This window comes from Numenius arquata, chromosome 2, assembly GCF_964106895.1.
Source record: "Numenius arquata chromosome 2, bNumArq3.hap1.1, whole genome shotgun sequence".
Taxonomy (NCBI): Eukaryota; Metazoa; Chordata; class Aves; order Charadriiformes; family Scolopacidae; genus Numenius; species Numenius arquata.
In genome coordinates this window covers 32,174,530-32,192,860 of record NC_133577.1, presented here as the reverse complement: position 1 = coordinate 32,192,860, position 18,331 = coordinate 32,174,530, and the positions used below count along the sequence as shown (strand labels likewise).

The window sequence follows — 18,331 nt, the reverse complement described above, 5'->3', positions numbered from 1 at the left end:
TTCAAGATGCAGACCTGAGCAGGCATCATGTAGTCGCAGTGCAGATTACAATCAAATTACCACAGAGGAGTGCTGCTGTCAGTTTGGTTAGGAAAGTCTTGATAAAGTACTCTCTGGTCTTGAGGGCTTATAACTTGGTGAAGGGTGCAATAACTTGAATTTTGTAGGAAATCTTATAATGGGGTTGCTTTAATTCAGAGGATGTGCTCCCCATACACACCTATTTTTGCGGGGAGATGGAGGTAAGAAGAATAATACATGGATGCCAGTTTGGAACTCACCTTTCAGGTTTGACCTTTGTGCTGTTTTGTTTTTCTCTCTTTTTCCAGATGTAACTTAATGCTTCTGAGAAATGCCACTTCAAACCTGCTTCTCAGGCCATTATAGATTCAGGTGCTATATCCTACATTAGCAAACTGCTAACTTGGAGGCTGCTTTTCAGTATGTTTAGTCTGCTAACTAATGTGCAGCCTGCTAACAAGACAAAAACGCATCACGTATACATACATACACACACACACTTAAAACTAAGGTGTTTATTACATCCTAATTTTACCATAATCAGCGCTATCAGAGAGGACCCCTCTCCACTGCAGTGTAACCAGACATATGCATAGTGTCTTGGAATTCCTTCAGTCTCAGCCATCTGCTGCCTGTTTGAAGGAACCCCAGTCTGGGAACAGGTATTAATGTGCTGAACACCAATACACTCACTGTAGCAATGTAAACATGGCCAAAATTCAAAACCCCAGGTGTGCAAAGAATTTCAGTATAGAGGACTTTGTGAAAGGTTTTTGTTTGAGACTTAATCAACATACACACCTACTTCTTTCCTTAAAAGATCATTACAAGCCTCTGGAAAAGGAGTATTATTGAACAAACTTAGATGTTTGGCTTCTGTCCTCACCATTGTTGTTGCTGGCAGACACAGCGAAATGATGCAGTATATTTAAAGGAGGCCAAATATATCCTCACTGGCACGTAGAGGAAGTTTCCACAAAAGTCATACAAGAGAAAACACTGAGTGCAGAGATCCGTTCTGCTGTGTCCATGCAGTGTCCATCCATATGGCTTACTCGTGAGAAAATAAATAGTACTCTATAACACCTTTTAGCTAAGAAAACAGGGCAATGGTTGAATTTAAAAGTACGAGATTTGGGAAAACTTCTCGTGGCCAAATGTGGTCTGTGACAGTCCATCAACGGTTACTGTGTTACAGTTGTCATCTTCATTTTTCTGTGCTTCAGGGTGAGCAATCAGCTATCCTGTAACCAAAAGAAAACAGGCACTTACAAAGACGGTCAATAAATGTGTCAGGCTCTGGAAGAAGAAAGTTTACGGGTGACAGCAACAGAAATCAGATCAATATTCTGCCCTAGCCCTGACTTGTATGTTTATCAGAATGCTGCTTCTTGTGAGGCTAACACAGAGCCCTGAACTGCGCATTCTAAGGGTACAACAGCACAGAATTTGGTCAGGTATCCACCAGGCTACTTTAATGATTTTTCAAAAAGAAAAGTGCCCGCCTCCTAAAAGCACATACTGACACTGAGACCCGAACTCCCAGTTACAGTGTCACAGTAAATGCGCACTGCAGCGTAGAAAATAGGTAGCTATGGATGATTTGGCATTCTTCTGAAAGTAACACTTTCGCAAGAAGCAATGGCAAATTTGACTGAAAAACATCCTGAAGTTCATAAAATAACTATGAGACCTCAGCCTCTAGCAGATTTTTAACTGTCTTGGATTCTTCTGCAACTCACCTCAGATTCTTGTGTTTCTGGGAGGGTTTCTATACCATTGTGATCCTGTATGTGTTGTGGGGCCTCGGCTTCTATCTCTATATCAGTCTGCACGCTGGGCTTTTCGTTCTCCCATTTTGCAAAGCCTTTGTTCTTCCCAGCTTTGCCATGGAACTTGGACTTCATTTTGGGGAAAGTATGGGAACCTGAATCGTTCCAGCCCGGCTCATGCCACAGTGGTTCTGTCTGTGTTGCTTGGCTGGTGGTCGCCCTCTGCAGCCGCACCGAAATTTTCCGTGAAGAGCCAGTGACGAGAGTGATAGCTCTGCCATCGAGGTCCTGGTGTTCCGCAGCAACACTGGGAAATTCAAATACTTCATCTTGGACTGAAAGAGAGGGTGGAACTGTTTATTTTAAATATTCTACTTGAAGATCTGTATAAAAAGATAACTTAAGCCTGGGGTGGGAGGGAGGTAACCCCCTATATGAAACAGTGGTACAATTAGCAATAGCCATATGCTGCTTGGAAACTGATTCTGGCCTTGCATGCATACATTTCCTTCTCCTTCGATATGCATGCTCAGGGGATAAGGCAGAGCTAAAATTGTGCCCCATGTCTCCCAGCTCCTACGTGGCTTATAAGGAGAAGTACTATTTCCCTAATTATAATTTTATTTCTTTTCAGCTGGGATAGGGAGGAGGCTAAGGCCATCACTGCAGAAAGGGATGTTGTGATCCGAGCAGTGAACACAAGCCATGGTGCAGTGGAAAGTACATGTGCTGCTCTGTGTGTTGATACAAAGGAAAAATTAAAAATGGCAGCAAGGACAAGTGCTGGTAGAGAGGATTCCAGAAATAGTTTAAAATAGGAACAAAAGTGCTCTCACCTGGAGGCAGAGACGGACTGCTAGGCAGAGAGCCATGGTTGCTGCCTACTGAGGTTCCTCTGGAAAATTTCCTGCATGCCAGCACAAGCAGGTCTCTGCATTGCTTATGACAGTTGGCACCGCAATCTGTAAAGAAAGGAATTGTCAAGTCACCAAACGGAAAGCCACAAGTATCTAGTAATCCCTCAGGGCTAGTAGCAGGCAGATACTAGGAGGGATTTTGAAGGAACAAATACTTTGACAGAAGGTGCAAAGGGAGTTACAGAAATGGATCATTTGGTGTGAAGAGCGTTTCAAAAAATTGGGTAATTTCCATGGCAGCCATTAATAGAAATCTGGCAGCAGAGGGGAAGAGTGGGATGACATTTTCATCAGAACTTAGTTTTAAGGAAGAGACCTGGAATTACTGGTATGGTCCTCTGTATGCCATGCAGAAAGCCTCTGCTCCACTGCATGAGTCTCCACAAAAGGTTTTGTTTTTATTTATTTGACCTACTAGGGCCCATTATAGTAAACACACTTGGTCAGAAGACACTGAAGAGTCCATACTCTGAGCCTCTGGAAGGACAGCTGGAGGTCACTGTCGACCACTGTAGGTTAAAACTCATCTAAGTAGCTCAACAAGCAACATTAGCACAGACTAAGCTCTGTGGACGTGTATCATCCACCAGGATGAAACTGGCTGAGTGCCTGTACCCCTAGCCTCTGCTGGGCTTTGCATCACTGCAGAGAGACTCATTGCTAGGTACATTTCTCTGAAGTGTGACCGCAGTATGCATCTTATCTGCAAGAAAGAGCCAAAGGGTGGAGGATGTGTGGTCTAAACACAGGGTCTCTCTCCTCTGTGTCCCGTGTCCTTGTTTGAAAATTTCAATCATCTCCCTTGTTTCTCTGTTGCTGCTCCATGACCTAACGTTTTAGGTGAGCCATTCCCAAAGTATTGTTTATAACTCTCCACTAAAAGAACAGTTCTGCTCGGAGCAGCAGCTCTAGCATGATGTCTGAGAGTTCTGGTTTCTCCCATCGCCTTGTTCATATGACTAATACAGAAGTACCTGCCCAGCTGTGGTTTTGTCTGCCCTAAATGTAACCGCCCCCAACCCAAATACAATAAAGATCTCACTTGGCAGTGGGGAACCTCTCTCATCACTTGTAGACCACACAGTCTAGCTTTATCTCATTATCCACAGTGGTGGGGTAAGCAGCAGACCCGAACAGATGAAGTCCCTCCCTCCTCCTGCTACCGCAGTGTTAGAGGTTCAAAACAGAAGATGACAGGTCTGTGATCAAAGGCAGAAATCATCCACAGTGGTGCAGCGCTCTAGTGATGCTGGTATATGGAGCAGCTGGTAGTTGTTGCAACAAAGGGCAGGTGCTAATTACACTTCTTGACCACTTTAAGATCTGAGTGAGCAGTTCTGCTCTCTTACTCTCATGCTTCATAGCTTATAATTTTGACTCTACAGAACCACTTTTGCTCTCTCTGCACTGGGCCACTGTTACAAGCAATGATGCGGGACAGAGCTCAGCTTTCAGATCTCAAGTTGAGTTTATAGGGCTGCTGAGACAAAACCCTGTCTTCCTTCCCTCATCCTACCAGTAAAAGCAGAGACTGCACCTAGCCCTTTTGTAGCTGTTCAGATGATGGTAATCAGGAATAGCTGCATTACATACATTGGTTTAGCCATGGACATTTTCCCCTGAAGAAGAGATGTTCATGGGTGAAGAGGGAGATGGGAATATGGTGTATCCTAAAAAACCAATCCTGCCAAATCTTCACTCTTCCCCTGGGAGCCAGTGTAAGACTAAGGGAAAAGAGTACATATAAATACAACTATGAAGCTCCAGCATGAATGTTGCCATATGAATAACTGAGATGCAAGTAAAACTGTGAAAATCAACAGTGACCTTCAGCCAGAGATGGACTGCTTGAGAAATAAATAGCTCCAGGAATTAAAAGCCAATGAGGACCACTGCAACGTCATTCTAAGTCTGACCTGCTCAATATGGTGCAAGTACTGCATAAGAAATTAAACATTTTATGCAAACAACAGAGAGGGCTGTAAGAGCCCTAGGATTTTATTTTTCTTTTAAATTGAATGTCTGCAGAAGGTCTTGCAATGAGATCTGCCGAGCAGTCTAGGAATTAAAGATTTCTCTATTTCTAGCTGAGCCATTATTGCATTGCAAGGCCAGTTAGACTTCACTACGGGCATGCGGATGTACATGACAGACAGCATTGCCTGCACACCTTTTCCTGACCCCAAGTCTCAGGAGATATATTTCACGATATCTTGACGTTAGGATGAGGACACTTGGTTTTCCAAGATGCAAGGCCTTTGCTGTAAGTAACGCCTCATGGAGTCAGTGGCTGCTTTGGAACTTTAGCTCACAGAACCTGTGTGCTCCTACTGGGTGCTATGTCCCCTAATGCAGTGAGACTTCATAGCGTACCAGCAGTCACTGTTCATGGACAGTACCAAGTGTATAAACAAAATTTGGATGAGTAGATGTCAGTCTAGTAAAAAAAAACACCTTCTTGTGCTAAAACCCACCACCTAAAGCTTGAAAAATCCGTGCAATATTTATTTACCTTTGCATTTGTAGCCTTGTTTGATTATACCCCAGAGCTGCAAAGAAAGACAAAAGAATGTCAAGGAATCAGAAAAGAAAGCTGGAAGGAAAACAAGGTCACAATGAGGAAGTACCAATGGCTACAAAAGCACAAACAGGATACAACTGCTCTTAACACCCTTCCTGTTAGGCAGACCTCCCTCTCTAATTGTGATAAGACTTGTGTGGCTTCCCCCTTAATTCTACTACTTACAGAGGGACTACCAGAGAAGGAGAGACACCAATGACATTTGTTTCCAGGAACGAGTGAAAAATTGCCTATGTATCAAGCTTACTGAAACCAGCAGGGGACATTCTGCTACTAGGCTTGCTTAATGTTATCTTCAGGGGATTTTCCAGTGTACATCTATTCTCCAGATACATGAATGACCCATGCCATTCAAACACAGCAGAAGAAAACACCACTAAGGGTAAAAATTAGGTTCTTGGTTCCCATACTGGTCCTCAGCACACCTAGCCACAGCAATCTGATTGTTCACCTGACTTACTTACACCATTAAAAAAAGGTTGAAGACTGAAACAGCTAGAAAAGCCACTAAGTTCCATCTTTGCCTCTTCTCAGAAGCTGTCCTAGTTGACCTGCATAACAACCAAATGCTAAATTTCCAGGAGGCAGTGTGTGTAGTCCCACTTTTGTGTGTAGTTCCACAGCGAAAGCTCATGTTGCTTTCACTGCAACATGAGCAGGATTGCTTGGAAGGAGGAAAATTCCCTAGCAAATTGTTGTCTATACACTCAGAAGCGCTGTATTTACAGCTATGGCTTTACAAAACCAAGGATTTTCACTGTGAGAAGCAGTTTTTCTAGCTCTAGCATTAAAGGAAAAAAATCGATGACTCCAGTGTTTATTTATCGTGAACTCACTTGAAACATTACCAGGGAGGGTGAGCACATCCAGGCAGTTGAAACTGCACGTGGCTCCTCACTGTATTTATAAGAATCCATGCACAGTGTGAGATGAATATGGTCATTAAAGAAATGTTCAAAAGGAAGAGTTGGAGAGCACTCAGAATACAAAACAGAGTAAAATAAACAGAACAGGAAGATTTTTGTGGAAAAAATCCCATACACTGCAGAAAAGAATTTGCAAGGAAGAATGGGGGCTTGGAGAAAGCAAAATAGATTAGACAAGGTGGCAGAAGAGTGAATAAAAGAACAGAATGGACAATAGTGGAAGGAGGGTCCCTAGAAAGCCTGTTGCTTGCTCTTTTCTTGCTACTGCTGTATATGTGCACAGTGAATGCAGTTGCTGTCGTCAGGCAGCAACAGTGGAGCCTCCCAGCCCCTCTTGGAAGAGCAGTAATGACTTTTTTCCCCAGGTCTCTTTGCCAGGATCACTGTGAGAGACATGGACTGTTATTTCTTTCATTTAAGCTCTAACCTGTGTTCCCACTGAAGAGTTTTCTCCTCACTTTCTTAGCTCTGTACCTTCTTCCTACTCAAATTCGGCACCATTGTTGTGGTTACACACAGCAGTGAAAGCTTAGCTGAAGTGCCGTGCTGTGAATTCTGACCTAAAGCTTTGAATCTGTCTAACACAGCTTTGCTGCAAAGCTGCCTTGAGCCAGCTCCAAGGTAAAAGGATCTGCACAAATTCAGATTATGAAGCTCAGCAGGATGGCTGGTCGCCTACCCTGCCACATGGTGCAATTCAAGCTGTGGAACGGAACTGTGACTGGCCATGGGCATATCAGTTGCATGCTGCTTAATGGCATTAGGTTTTAGCCCGACCTTTAAAGCTTGTTTCAGCTTAATAACAGATATTTTATTGAATACTGCACGCATTGCACTGTCATGTCAATTCATCCTCCTGCACTGTCACTGCACATTATTTTGACTGAATCAGTGCATCAGTTTGAAATTAGGCTTCCACCCATGGATAAGCAGCACTGAAACGCAGCATATTTTGTAGTTGGTTCCTGTCCTATCAGCCCAACTCATCCACAGGACAATGCCAATGACTTCAATGACTTGACAGGAAAAATGACCTTATTTCCATTTCCTATACAACCCCTTACTTATTTGTATTCCTGCACTGGATGTAATCAGGGAGACATGAAAAATCCAACAATGGCCCATTAGCAAACTGATGCGGGAGAAAAATATCTGGTGGAGAGGACATTGCAGTGCAGTCCTTGGGCCTTGCTTTGCTATGGAAGCCGTTCAAACATGAAACGAGTGTCACGAACGCAATGATGTCTTCCCGAGACTGCCAGCAGCCTGAAACAATAGGCTCAGGCCAGTGACCGCCCCTGCCCCATCAGTCTGCTGGAGCTGTCAGCTCAAGAGCCCACCAGCACACTCCTGAATCAGCACTGACCATGTCGCCTCTGAGTTTTTTGCAGTTCTAGCGGAAATAGGTGGAATTCCTTCTTCCCCATGGCCTTGATCAGCAGTTGTGATAGGGACCATGAGCATCTGAACAAGACCGACACATCGCAAAAGAAGCGAGAGGAAGATGGGAACACAGACAAGAGCAGGAACACCAGAGCTGCTCTGAAAGGAGGCACGTTTTTGCACTTAGCAGTGCTGTTACTGTTATTTTCAACCATGAAGAAATATTACTTAGTGGAAAAGTTCACATAGTGCAAGCTGGAGATTTTGCTGCCAGCAGCAGAGGCAGATCTGTGCTGGAGAGCAGGGATGATGGTCTGAGTTTACACCCTGTACGTGGGCCACATGTAAGCAGAGGACATGGCCCTCTGCCCTAATTGCTTTAGCTGTCTAAACGTGGACAGTTGATTTCAGCAGCATGTGTGCATTAAAGTAACTTTTAAATCATAGTAATTCCTTTTTCTTTACTATGCTTGGTTTGAAGTGGAAAAGTCGGAGGAAGTTTACAAGCAACACAAATGTGCACAAAACCAGTAATTTCCCAGCAATGTACAGAGCACACTAATAAGTGGCACCTGGTAAGTTATGGCTGAGAGAAAAAGCAAATTAAAAAAATCCAACAAATAACTTAAAAAAATTCTTATTGTACAGAACTGCTGGAAGCACTTTTGATTTCTTGACCAAATTAGAAGATCTATTAATTCAATAGAGAAAGGATTAAGGCTGTTACAGCCATTCAGAGAATTATGAACATAGCTATGTTGCTATGTACAATTTCCTGAGAAAGAACGGCTTTTGCTTCATCTACATCCTCTGTTCCAGACACCCATTTTCCCTTGAGCTTGTTTACATGGGAAATCAAGCCAAATTAAAGAACTTAAGATAAACCAAGTAAAGCTATTCATATAGTCTCTAATATCCTTTAGCTAACATAATTTTATTCTTTTTCCCCCTGCACCAGTAATTCTAACAAATGCCAGCCTTTAGGAACCACTAAAACAAAACTGGATAGCACAGCTACAACATAAGTAAATGTTTTGTGCTTCTGAACGCAATGAGATATTTGGCCAAGAGACTTCAGCAATGTGTGGAGCCAGTTTCACCCTGTCTACATTAAATTGTGTTTAAGATATACCATTATTAAAAGCATACTTACAAATCCTGCACAGTGCTCACAGAAAGTTGGTTTAAGATAGGTCATCTCCTGAAAGTTATGTATAAATCCTGGTCCCATTTTACACTGGAACTGTGATTTAGCTCTCAGAAAGTAAGCCATCATTTCTTCTTTGCTTATAAGACCATCTCTATTAGGGAAAAAAAAAAGGTAGAGCAGACCTGTCACTGCTCGCGGCACTGAACAGTTCAGGATTTTCTCATTGCAAAAAGCACGCAGCACACAAAACACATTCTTTGAAAGAGCTGCAACAGACCTGGCAGAAAAAAAACCTTAGAGCCTTTGTGGTTCTTATCCTTCATAAAACAGCAAACACTGAACTTAGAGCATGGACCTTGGTTTCTCACCTCTCACACAGACCAAGCATTTATGCCCCTAGTTGATGACCAGCCTTGACAGCCCAAGAGAACCCGGACAACAAGAATTATCAAGCCCAACTGGCTAGGAAATATACATTATATATACCTTCTAGGATATTTGCTGTCCTCTCTCTGCTACATACACTCATTTCCCCTGTTCCATACACACCTTATTTGTTTCAACAGTCTGATACCTGGTCTGGGTACAGCATCTCCACTGTAATTTGACTGTACTCTAGGGGATTTGACTCAGTCCCAGCAGAAATTCTTCATTAAGTCATTACGTAAAAGATTTTTAAAGTACCAGGTAATGCAGGACTCCGACTTGGGTGGTCTTACAGGAGTGACTACAGCAGAAGCAGTTAAATGAGAACAGAATTCAGCCTCCGGTGATCTTCAGTTGCTTAAGTGAGGAGTCAGATACAAGAAGCTTGGGAGACATTGTTTCTTAAATATTTGTTTTTTTCATGAGTTTTTAAATTGAGGAAAATTAAAAACCCACAAAGAAATCTCCAAACTTACTGGTCTTTGTCCAGCACACAGAAAGAGTCCAGAAAGGGGAAGTTGGCAGCTATACTTTCAAAGTCTTCCTGAGAAATATAGCCATCATGGTCATGATCGTAGTTCCTAAAGACAGACTGGGAAAAAAAAAGGAAATTATTGTCCTAGTATCTAGCCTATACTTAATCTATACCAGCTCTTCAATCTTATAATTACATGTAAATTAATGTTCAACATTAGTAATCAGATGCTCTGCTGCTTTGTTTTATTCTTTTCATTCCTACTTGGTACTTCAATATGCATATTTATTGGACTCTAGGCGAAAAAATGCCTAATTTTTAAAGAAAGCTTGACCTCAGTATCTATCTAGTGATGATCCTCCACACATCTTCAGACATAATTATTCTTGCTTTATTTTTCTTCTTTATTGGAAATGTCACTAAAATTCTGCCCCGTGTGACATACTCCATTTGCTTTGCCCAAGTATTATTCAACATTCTTACTAATGAACCTGATGCATTACAGCACAACTCAAAGCAGCTTGCAAATGACAAAGACTGGCAAAACAAAGACAATTGTAGAGAGTGGTATGAGCCTCTTGGTAAACTGTCTCTATAACAGCCCCAAACCATGTTCTAATCCTGTCAATCTCAAGATCATACATCCTGAACAAGGCCAAAATTGTGGCATGGAGGACCACATCTTCCCCACATGCACAAACAAGAACAACCCCCCACCCAGCACATTCTGGAAAGATTAAGGAGTTGCAACAAACTTCCTATTTAAACAAGCTACCACAGAGAGATTTGGATACGGAGTGATTTTTATCAACACATATGGCACTGACAAAAGCAATACAGGAACAGCATGTGCAGTTCTGGCATCCCACATTAAAACAAAAATGAAAGTTTTTTTTAGAAAAAGCATTTACAAAAAGTAAACCACAAGATGTATTTGAAGTCTGAGTGAGAGAACTGAAGACTGTTTAAATTATCTTACCAACATAACCCCAGTTAACGATCTGTAACACAGACAAGGTCAGAATTTAATAGTTCCTCCCAAACTTAGTTATTAATTTGTAAAAAGCAGAAGGGAATCTTGCTTCATTATCTACAACACATTCCTGGTTCCTCTGCGTGCTGCTCACATCACTAAAAGTCCCTCACACATCAACACAGTGGGGCTCAGTCTCTGCAAAGGAACCTGGTAGTGTTTGGTTTTGTTTGCATTACCTAATACGTGACCTTACAAACTGAAGCTGGAAGATCCCGGCTATAATTCCCCATGATCTTATGCCCAGATTTTTAAAGTGATACGAAGACAGTGCTATCTTTACCACACATAATATGCTCTGGACAGTCAAATGACAGCAAGTTGAAAAGCAGAAATAGGCCAAGAGGCTGTGCTACTGTAGAAATAAGTCAAGAAACAAAATATCCAGTCCATTCTGATTCAGCTCCACTTTAAAATTTACTCACCAATGAGTGCAATGAGAGTCAGTCTATGGTGTTAACATACCTCATAAACTGCAAAACACCCATTGACTTCAATGGGTGCATGAGAAGGCTCTGAACGTGGCAGCGACATTCACACGTGTCTGCCCAGCTAGAAGCTACCCAGGGGGCAGACGCAGTACAGAGGGCTGCAGGGAGCATCATCACTCTTGGAAAAACAACTACCAACAGGGAATTTGCTAATCAGCATTTGCTTCCTCTCAGGTGGCTCATTAGAGAACAGGAATATTATTTTAACCTTGACATGTTAGATAATCGGCTCCTAATCGTTTTCTGGTATACTGTCCTGAGCAGTAGACTTTATCCATGGCCTTTGGAGAGCTTGGCCACCAGGCACTAACATATAGATCCCAAGAAACCTATCTTTTGCCTGCAAATCAGCACAGTGCATCACTTGGTACAAGTGAAGGTTTCCAGAAACCTTCTCTGGACCTATTAATGCATGACTCCTTAGTTCTGAGTATTTTTGTTTCCAGCCGTCTGTTACAAGACATAAACCGGGTGACTAAAGCTGCAAAAACTCAACTTTGCCCTTTCAATTTACATTTGCTAATCAAACCTATTGAACAGGAGCCAGACTTTGGATGCTCCTGAAAGTTTGCTCCTTTTCATCCCCAAACCTGCTCACTAATCTCATTGCTGATTTCAGGAATAAAATAAGTATTTCTGAAAATATCAGTAAAAGCTCACATTTGTTATCAGATGTCTGAAATCCATCCCAACCATAACAATGTCTTGAAAAGCTTGAAATTAATTGTAGTGATGACAGTGTCAAAGCTATTGTTCTCTTCAGCCAATACATTATTCGAAATACTTACATCCACCAGTTTTCTTATGTGCTTGTTAATGACTGTAGGGTCAGGTTTTGGTACCACTCCAGATGCCCACTCCAGTGGCACTACTGGCTTGTTAGGGGTCGTCGGGGAGGTAGGCTGCTGAGAGATGGATCAGAACACAAAGATTTTCAAATCTGAATTATGAAGTTAAATTTCCCATTAAAAGCAGCTCTGTATGTCAGAGGGACAACCACAAACTACTCTGCTTATAGGTTCAGTTGGGCTCTCCATGGCACCTTACACCTACGCCAGCAGTGGCAGAGCCCAGCAAGCTCAAAAGCAAAACCAGGCAGACTTTCCTCACTGCCATCTCCAGAGGGTTCGACAGCAACAAGACTCAGAGGAAGAGGAAAGGAAGGAGGGTCTCTGGAAACGGTGGGTGTCAGGAATAGGTAAGCCCAGAATCCTGCTTTTCTCCTTCCCAATGCAGCCGCCGAGGAACTTGCCATCACGACACAGCTGCCCTCAGCTACCTGCCAGATGGACCATGCCCAGGAGCCATGCAAGGGACTGGACTGTGGTGGCCTGAATAAGTTAACACTCCCGTTCTATGCAGCAGCAAGAAGAGGGCAGAATGCAGGAGCAGGAGCAGAATCGAGCTCAGCAATCCCACCAGTTTCCAGCTGAGACATGCCAGGATGCACAGCTTAATTCATTTAGACAGCCTGAGCAGAAAGGGCACTAACCTTTAACTTGCTCTCCAGATAACACCAGCCAGACTATTTTATTTTGAAAACAGCTTGGTCCTGATGAAATGGTAGCTGACAGCTCACTTGATGCACAGAGCACGCAGCCTGACTCCCTCTATGCCACTATGGTACTTTGAGAGAAGTTCCGGTACACAGCTCAGTTTGTTCAAGTAGAAAATTTAGGACAAACCTGAACACAGTTTCAGGTAAAGCTTCAAAACCCATCAGGCAGCAGGAAAAATGCTGCAAGGTATATTTCTCCTGCATCTGCCACTGGACATCCAGCAGGTGAAGCAGTGTCAAGCAGAAAAAATTCAGTATGGTTTGGATCAGAAGGGAGATGACCCACAGCCTCAGAAGGCTAATGATTAACCAATGAACAAGAAATCTGGGTCCCGTCTGTCTCCCTATTAATTGCTGTGAGTTAAGAGGGAGATCATTAAGCCATCTATAAATGTTACAGTTATTGTGTGTAACAAAGGTATTGTAGACTTTGACATTAAGATGAAAAATGGTCACAAGTTCATACTCTACTATGTTTGGTAGGGAAAAAAAGAAGGATTTATTAGTGGGTTGCTTTACTCATTTGGCTTTTCCTTATCAAATGGTCATAACAGCTTTTATCAGTTCCACAGTGGCTCTTGGCTCATCATACAAATCCACATAGGTAAGTTTAAGAAAGAAAAAAATCCCTATATCCACAGAATTCAATCCCAACAGGAAATACAGTGAACCTGGACATACATGCCAAAAGCACTTACAGAATTTTTTAATGCTAAACTTAATGTCACCACGCAGTGATCGACCAACATGCTGGCAAGTGTTTTTTGCTCTAAAAAGATGCAGAAATGCAACCTCTTTTAACTACATCATGTTACATGATACTATGTAACATGCCATTATCGTGATGTTCTTTGTGGTTAGAGAAGAAATTTGACATGTTTCTTCTCTTAAGAAGTTCTTAAAGGGACTCAAAGCATCAGTATCAAAGTGTCAGAGAGGTGCTACCAAGTCCTCACAGAGAGCTTTTAACTCCTGATGGTTTAAGTGCATAATGGCAGGGAGACTGAATCCACTGGAGCATTCATCTTTCTTCTGGGCTATTTCATTTTAAGTCTCATTCAATTCTTGTTTTTTGACAAGCTGCAAGGAAAACTTCATGTTACTGCCCACCAGCCAAAGGGAAATGTTGGTTCCTCCGATTTCACTCATAGACTCGTATGAACAATCATAATTTTATTTATGTATTTGCAATGCATGCTATAAGGAAAGGTACTAAGCAGTGTCCAGAAACTCCCAAGCTGAATTTATTTGAATTTTCAGAAACACTGTAGCTGGTCGTGCTGTTTGTGAATCAGTCTGTATCTCCTGTCTGTTTCACCAACATGGGGATAATGCTGTCATAGATTTAAAAAGCATTTTCAGATGGATGAAAACATCTGCATATTTTGGCATTGAAATAAATTCTACTCAGAAGCAGAAAACCTATGTAATTGTGTGTTCAGTGGCATAACTGCACAGGGTAAAGTTGTATTCTAGCCAACAGCTCTACCAGCAGAAACGCCCAACAAGAAGATAACGAATGTGCAAGGAAAAGCAGGACACTGTGACATGGAGATGCTATACTACAACTGGTGGTCAGTTTTCAGTATTTTTTTAGGCTGCTACACTCTTTGAAGGGTATCTTCCCAGATTTAGCAGAATGAAAGTCTTGCTCAAGTCCCTGTTGACAGCAGGCTCATACGCTACTGGATCAGCTCCACTTTTGCCTCAAAAATGACTGCAACAACCTGAGGCGCTTCCTCTGCAGTGCACCTGCACAGGAGTTGTACCCGGACAACAATAAATCAAGGAGCAGTTGGAATGATGTAACTACGCTGTCATGTTGCCTGTGACAAATTTTTCCACATACAAAAGCTCTACAGACTCTTTCCCCTCTAAAATATCTTGTGTACTTTGGCCCTCCATCAAAGCGATGTATGCTTCAAATAGTCCGGCTTCTGTCGATTCAGCTGTAGCTTTCTACCCATGAGGGTGTGCAACAGCTCAATGTCACTAGTTATTCATTGATCATCATGCAGAAGTCTCCCACAGAAATTCACAGCACCGTTTATATGACTTTTGTCCTTCCCAAATCTCAGGCTGGAGATCAAAGCAGCAATGTGATAATTTTCCTCATTTATGGCAGTGGCCCATTAGTCCTTCCACAATATAGAGCTGTAACAACTCAACTTTGCTGGCAGTAATGGGAGCACGAGGGAGCCAGAATGACTGCAACAAATGGGAACTGTGATGGTCAAATCATATCCAACAAGGACTGGAGACTCAGTAATGAAATTCCAGGTGTTCAAACTGAGTTAGTGTTGACTATGGAAATATTCAATACCTTCCTTATTATTGCTCATCATCCACCACTGAAAGCACACACACATAGTCCTCAAACTGGTCTCCAAGAGTGACAAACTATCTTAAAACCCAGAAAAGCCCTATACTTGGAAATTAAGGGGTTCTGCTTCCTTGCTTGCTTTCAAGAATACTTCAAAAATATAAAAAGCGCTGCAATTAATCACCTCAGACTGCTGGACTCTGCTCTCGCACCCTGCTAAGCATTTCCAGCCACCCTTAGTTTCTGCTGGTATCAGATTTGAGGGGACTCAGCCTGAAAGAATCTCATACTGGATATGATAGGTAATAAGGATGTTAATGCACCGATGAAGCGCTCAGAGGGAAGAGAAGTCCCCAGACTTTGGCAGCAGAAGAGAGAGAAATGCTTTAAGCGAAATTTAACCATTAATTAGGAGATTCATTTGTACCTTCAGACTTGCAAAGCATAACGAAAAATGCATCAATGCAGCATTAGCTTTAGTTGCAAATACTAAAAAAAAAGTAGTATTTATTTTGAGGTGTTTAAACATTGCTTGAAAGCCCAAGATACAGCCAATTCTATATAAACAAACAGTTTTTAAAACACTACAGCTAATGCTGTGGCTTACCTAAAACAAATCTTTGGACTCAGTGTTGTTTTATATAACTGCACCAGCATCCAGAAAATGAAGTAATGATCACGCAATAAATAATTGATGTATAAACTAAAAAGGGTATCTTCACATAAAGCAGAACTATGTTTTCCATGACTTGCAGAGGTTTTGTTGAAAAATAATTAATAACGAAGTCTGGCACATTTCCCTATTTACTTCTCCCAATATGCACTAAAACCTATAAATAGTGACTGTACAAGCACACTAAAAAGCTTTATGTGAATATGAATAAGGAAACATGTTAGCTGTAATTTAAAAGTTTAATCAGCTGCATGCAGACAAAATAAGCAATATGTCAAAATGCAGTAAAAGATGACCTACAGATTTGGAGTTCCTTGGTTCCAGCACCAGCGAGAGCTTGTAGATATCATCCTCAGTGTGATAGAGGTCCAGGGACAGCTACGTGTAAGAAAGAGAAAAAAACAGAGATGTTTATTAGTCTACATTGGTTATGACAGGCTTTTTAGCAGAGATACAACCCCCTCTGAAGCTAAACAAAAAGTCTTGCTACTCAGAGCTCAGGATACACGGCGAAGCTGCTTGCAGCTTTTCACAAAGATAACATAACCCACACTGGTGAGCACACATTGCTGTTCACGCCTGTCCTGATCCGAGCAGGTGGTGTACTTAAAGGCTGACACAGCTTGCACCCCAACATGTCAAGCGAGAGGGGCTGCATGCTGACCTTCTCCAAAAGGGGACATTGGCACCAAAGACCACCCTTACGAAAAACACTTTCTCCTAGCAGTTCAACGGTCAGAGAAATAACCTGGTGAATACAAAAACTGCAGGAAAGAAGTTGTAAAGGAGCTAGGCTAGAAGTACTTCAGCCTGGTACACAAGTACTTGTATTCTGGTCAAATTTCGTTCCTGAAGAAGGGTCAGAGTACTGGAGCTCTTCTACAGAGATCAGCCTGTGCAGCAAAAGCCTCTCTGGGAAGCCCTGGGCAGCAGCCGACACAGCACTGACACAGGCTGGGAAGGGGCAGACCAGGTTTGGCACTGCTGTTTGTTGCCGCAAAGTGCTCCATGAAGAGCAATCCCAGTTACTTTAGCCAGGCTTGGCCTGCTGCCCATCCCCTCTCACCAAGTAAGGCAAATTCCCTTTCAGCTTCTGTTTTTAGACAAATGAAAGATTTTTCTTCCATGTTTTCTTCTTTTCTTCTTCTTTTCCCTTGAGGATATATTGAGAAAAAAGAAGGGGCATAAATATGCTCACAGTAAAATGAATTTGTTTGATTTTACTTTGGCAGCTGTGGTCTTGTGCGGATGCAGGACTGCAGTAAATTCCTCCTCACTTGGAGTGATGAAAGAGAAAAGTAATCAACACTGTGGCTAATGTTTTGCAATGAGAGGAAATGAACATCGCATGCTTCCTGTGATCATGTCCCTACATTAAATGGCTTTGGAGTAATTGACATGATTTGAAGTTATCATCTACCTTGCAAATCCCCAGTTAAGCTAAGATTGACTTAAAAGGATGTTTCCCAGCAGGCAGATAGAATTACTACTGACTAAATGACAGTGACAGAAGGTTATTTTTAGAGACCCTGAAGAGCTGGATGAGTAACAAGCAGGACCAGCAACACCATACTGAGAACCACTGCTAGGAATCACCTTCTTTTAGGCAGAATTTTGTGCAATGAGTAAAACAGGGGTCATGCCCCTTCCCAAGACAGGCACACACCCAAGAGCGAACACATCACTTTAGAGGTGTCTGGATTCTGCATTATTCACCTTGTCTAGCTGTAACACCACGCTGATTTTGACCTTTGTAATTTGGTTACGGGCACCAGTGAAAGCCTGAGCATCCTGCAGCCAGCCGGCACGCTGCTGTCACAGGGGAATTTAAGGACCTGTCCTAAAGATAATGTAGATCCAGTAACTGCTGTAACAAATATCGTTCACGTACTTAGTTATTCAGTGACTGTGTTCTTGGGTTCCTGGGTGATATATAATAAGCAGAACTCAATTGGAGAAAATTATATTATCAGGTCAGGCTGGGATTGACAGAGGAATTGCCAGTTGAAAAGGCTTGCCCCGTTCCTACTAAAGAGCGCAGTTTTCTCAGCAGGACAGATGAGCGGATTGTGGATTTTGGGGTAGAAATGCATTACTATGAGCAAATTTGTATCTCTCTCTGCCTGAATTATCTGACCTTATCATAAGTAGCAGTTATTACTTCATTAGGCACAACGTGTAAGTGTACAGTGGACAAGATTGTCTAGTACAGAAGTTTCAAATACTAGCAAAAAAAGTTATAAGCATGATGACTATGCAGCTATATAAATTCTCATATAAATTCTCATTTTATACTTTATTTACAGTATTGCTCTGACAAATAAAGTATAATCAGAGTTATCCTAGGACAATCTCTACAGAAGGTGGCAGTTTCTATTTTAATTGGACTTTCATTGCTGTCCTATTTTTCCAAGCAATTTTGGGGGAATTGAAGAGAGTGGAGGAGGGATCAGAAAGGCATGGCTTTTTTTTTTTTTTGTAAGTGGAACTTACTGAACACAAGTTAGGGAGGGTGACTTTCAATTTGATTGTTTAGATATTTCTCATTCTCTTCACTAGACTGTAAAAACGACTGGGACTTTCCAGTCATTTGCATATATTC

General features: G+C 42.0%; 1 protein-coding gene across 2 annotated transcripts in view; it reads right to left on the bottom strand.

Annotated features, from left to right (window-relative positions):
• Positions 1–523: 523 nt before the first annotated feature.
• RASGRP3 (RAS guanyl releasing protein 3) overlaps positions 524–18,331 on the bottom strand; it is a 31,481-nt gene continuing 13,673 nt past the window's right edge. The window contains exons 9-16 of one of the 2 annotated variants that reach the window (XM_074166251.1): positions 16,030–16,107; positions 11,964–12,080; positions 9,653–9,768; positions 8,754–8,901; positions 5,223–5,259; positions 2,630–2,755; positions 1,764–2,128; positions 524–1,265 (exon numbers count right to left, since the gene is read on the bottom strand). In XM_074166251.1, the coding sequence (XP_074022352.1) occupies positions 1,257–1,265; positions 1,764–2,128; positions 2,630–2,755; positions 5,223–5,259; positions 8,754–8,901; positions 9,653–9,768; positions 11,964–12,080; positions 16,030–16,107 (996 nt within the window). In that variant the 3' untranslated portion in view covers positions 524–1,256. The remainder of the gene's footprint in view (positions 1,266–1,763; positions 2,129–2,629; positions 2,756–5,222; positions 5,260–8,753; positions 8,902–9,652; positions 9,769–11,963; positions 12,081–16,029; positions 16,108–18,331) is intronic. The other variant, XM_074166260.1, reaches the window with a different exon arrangement.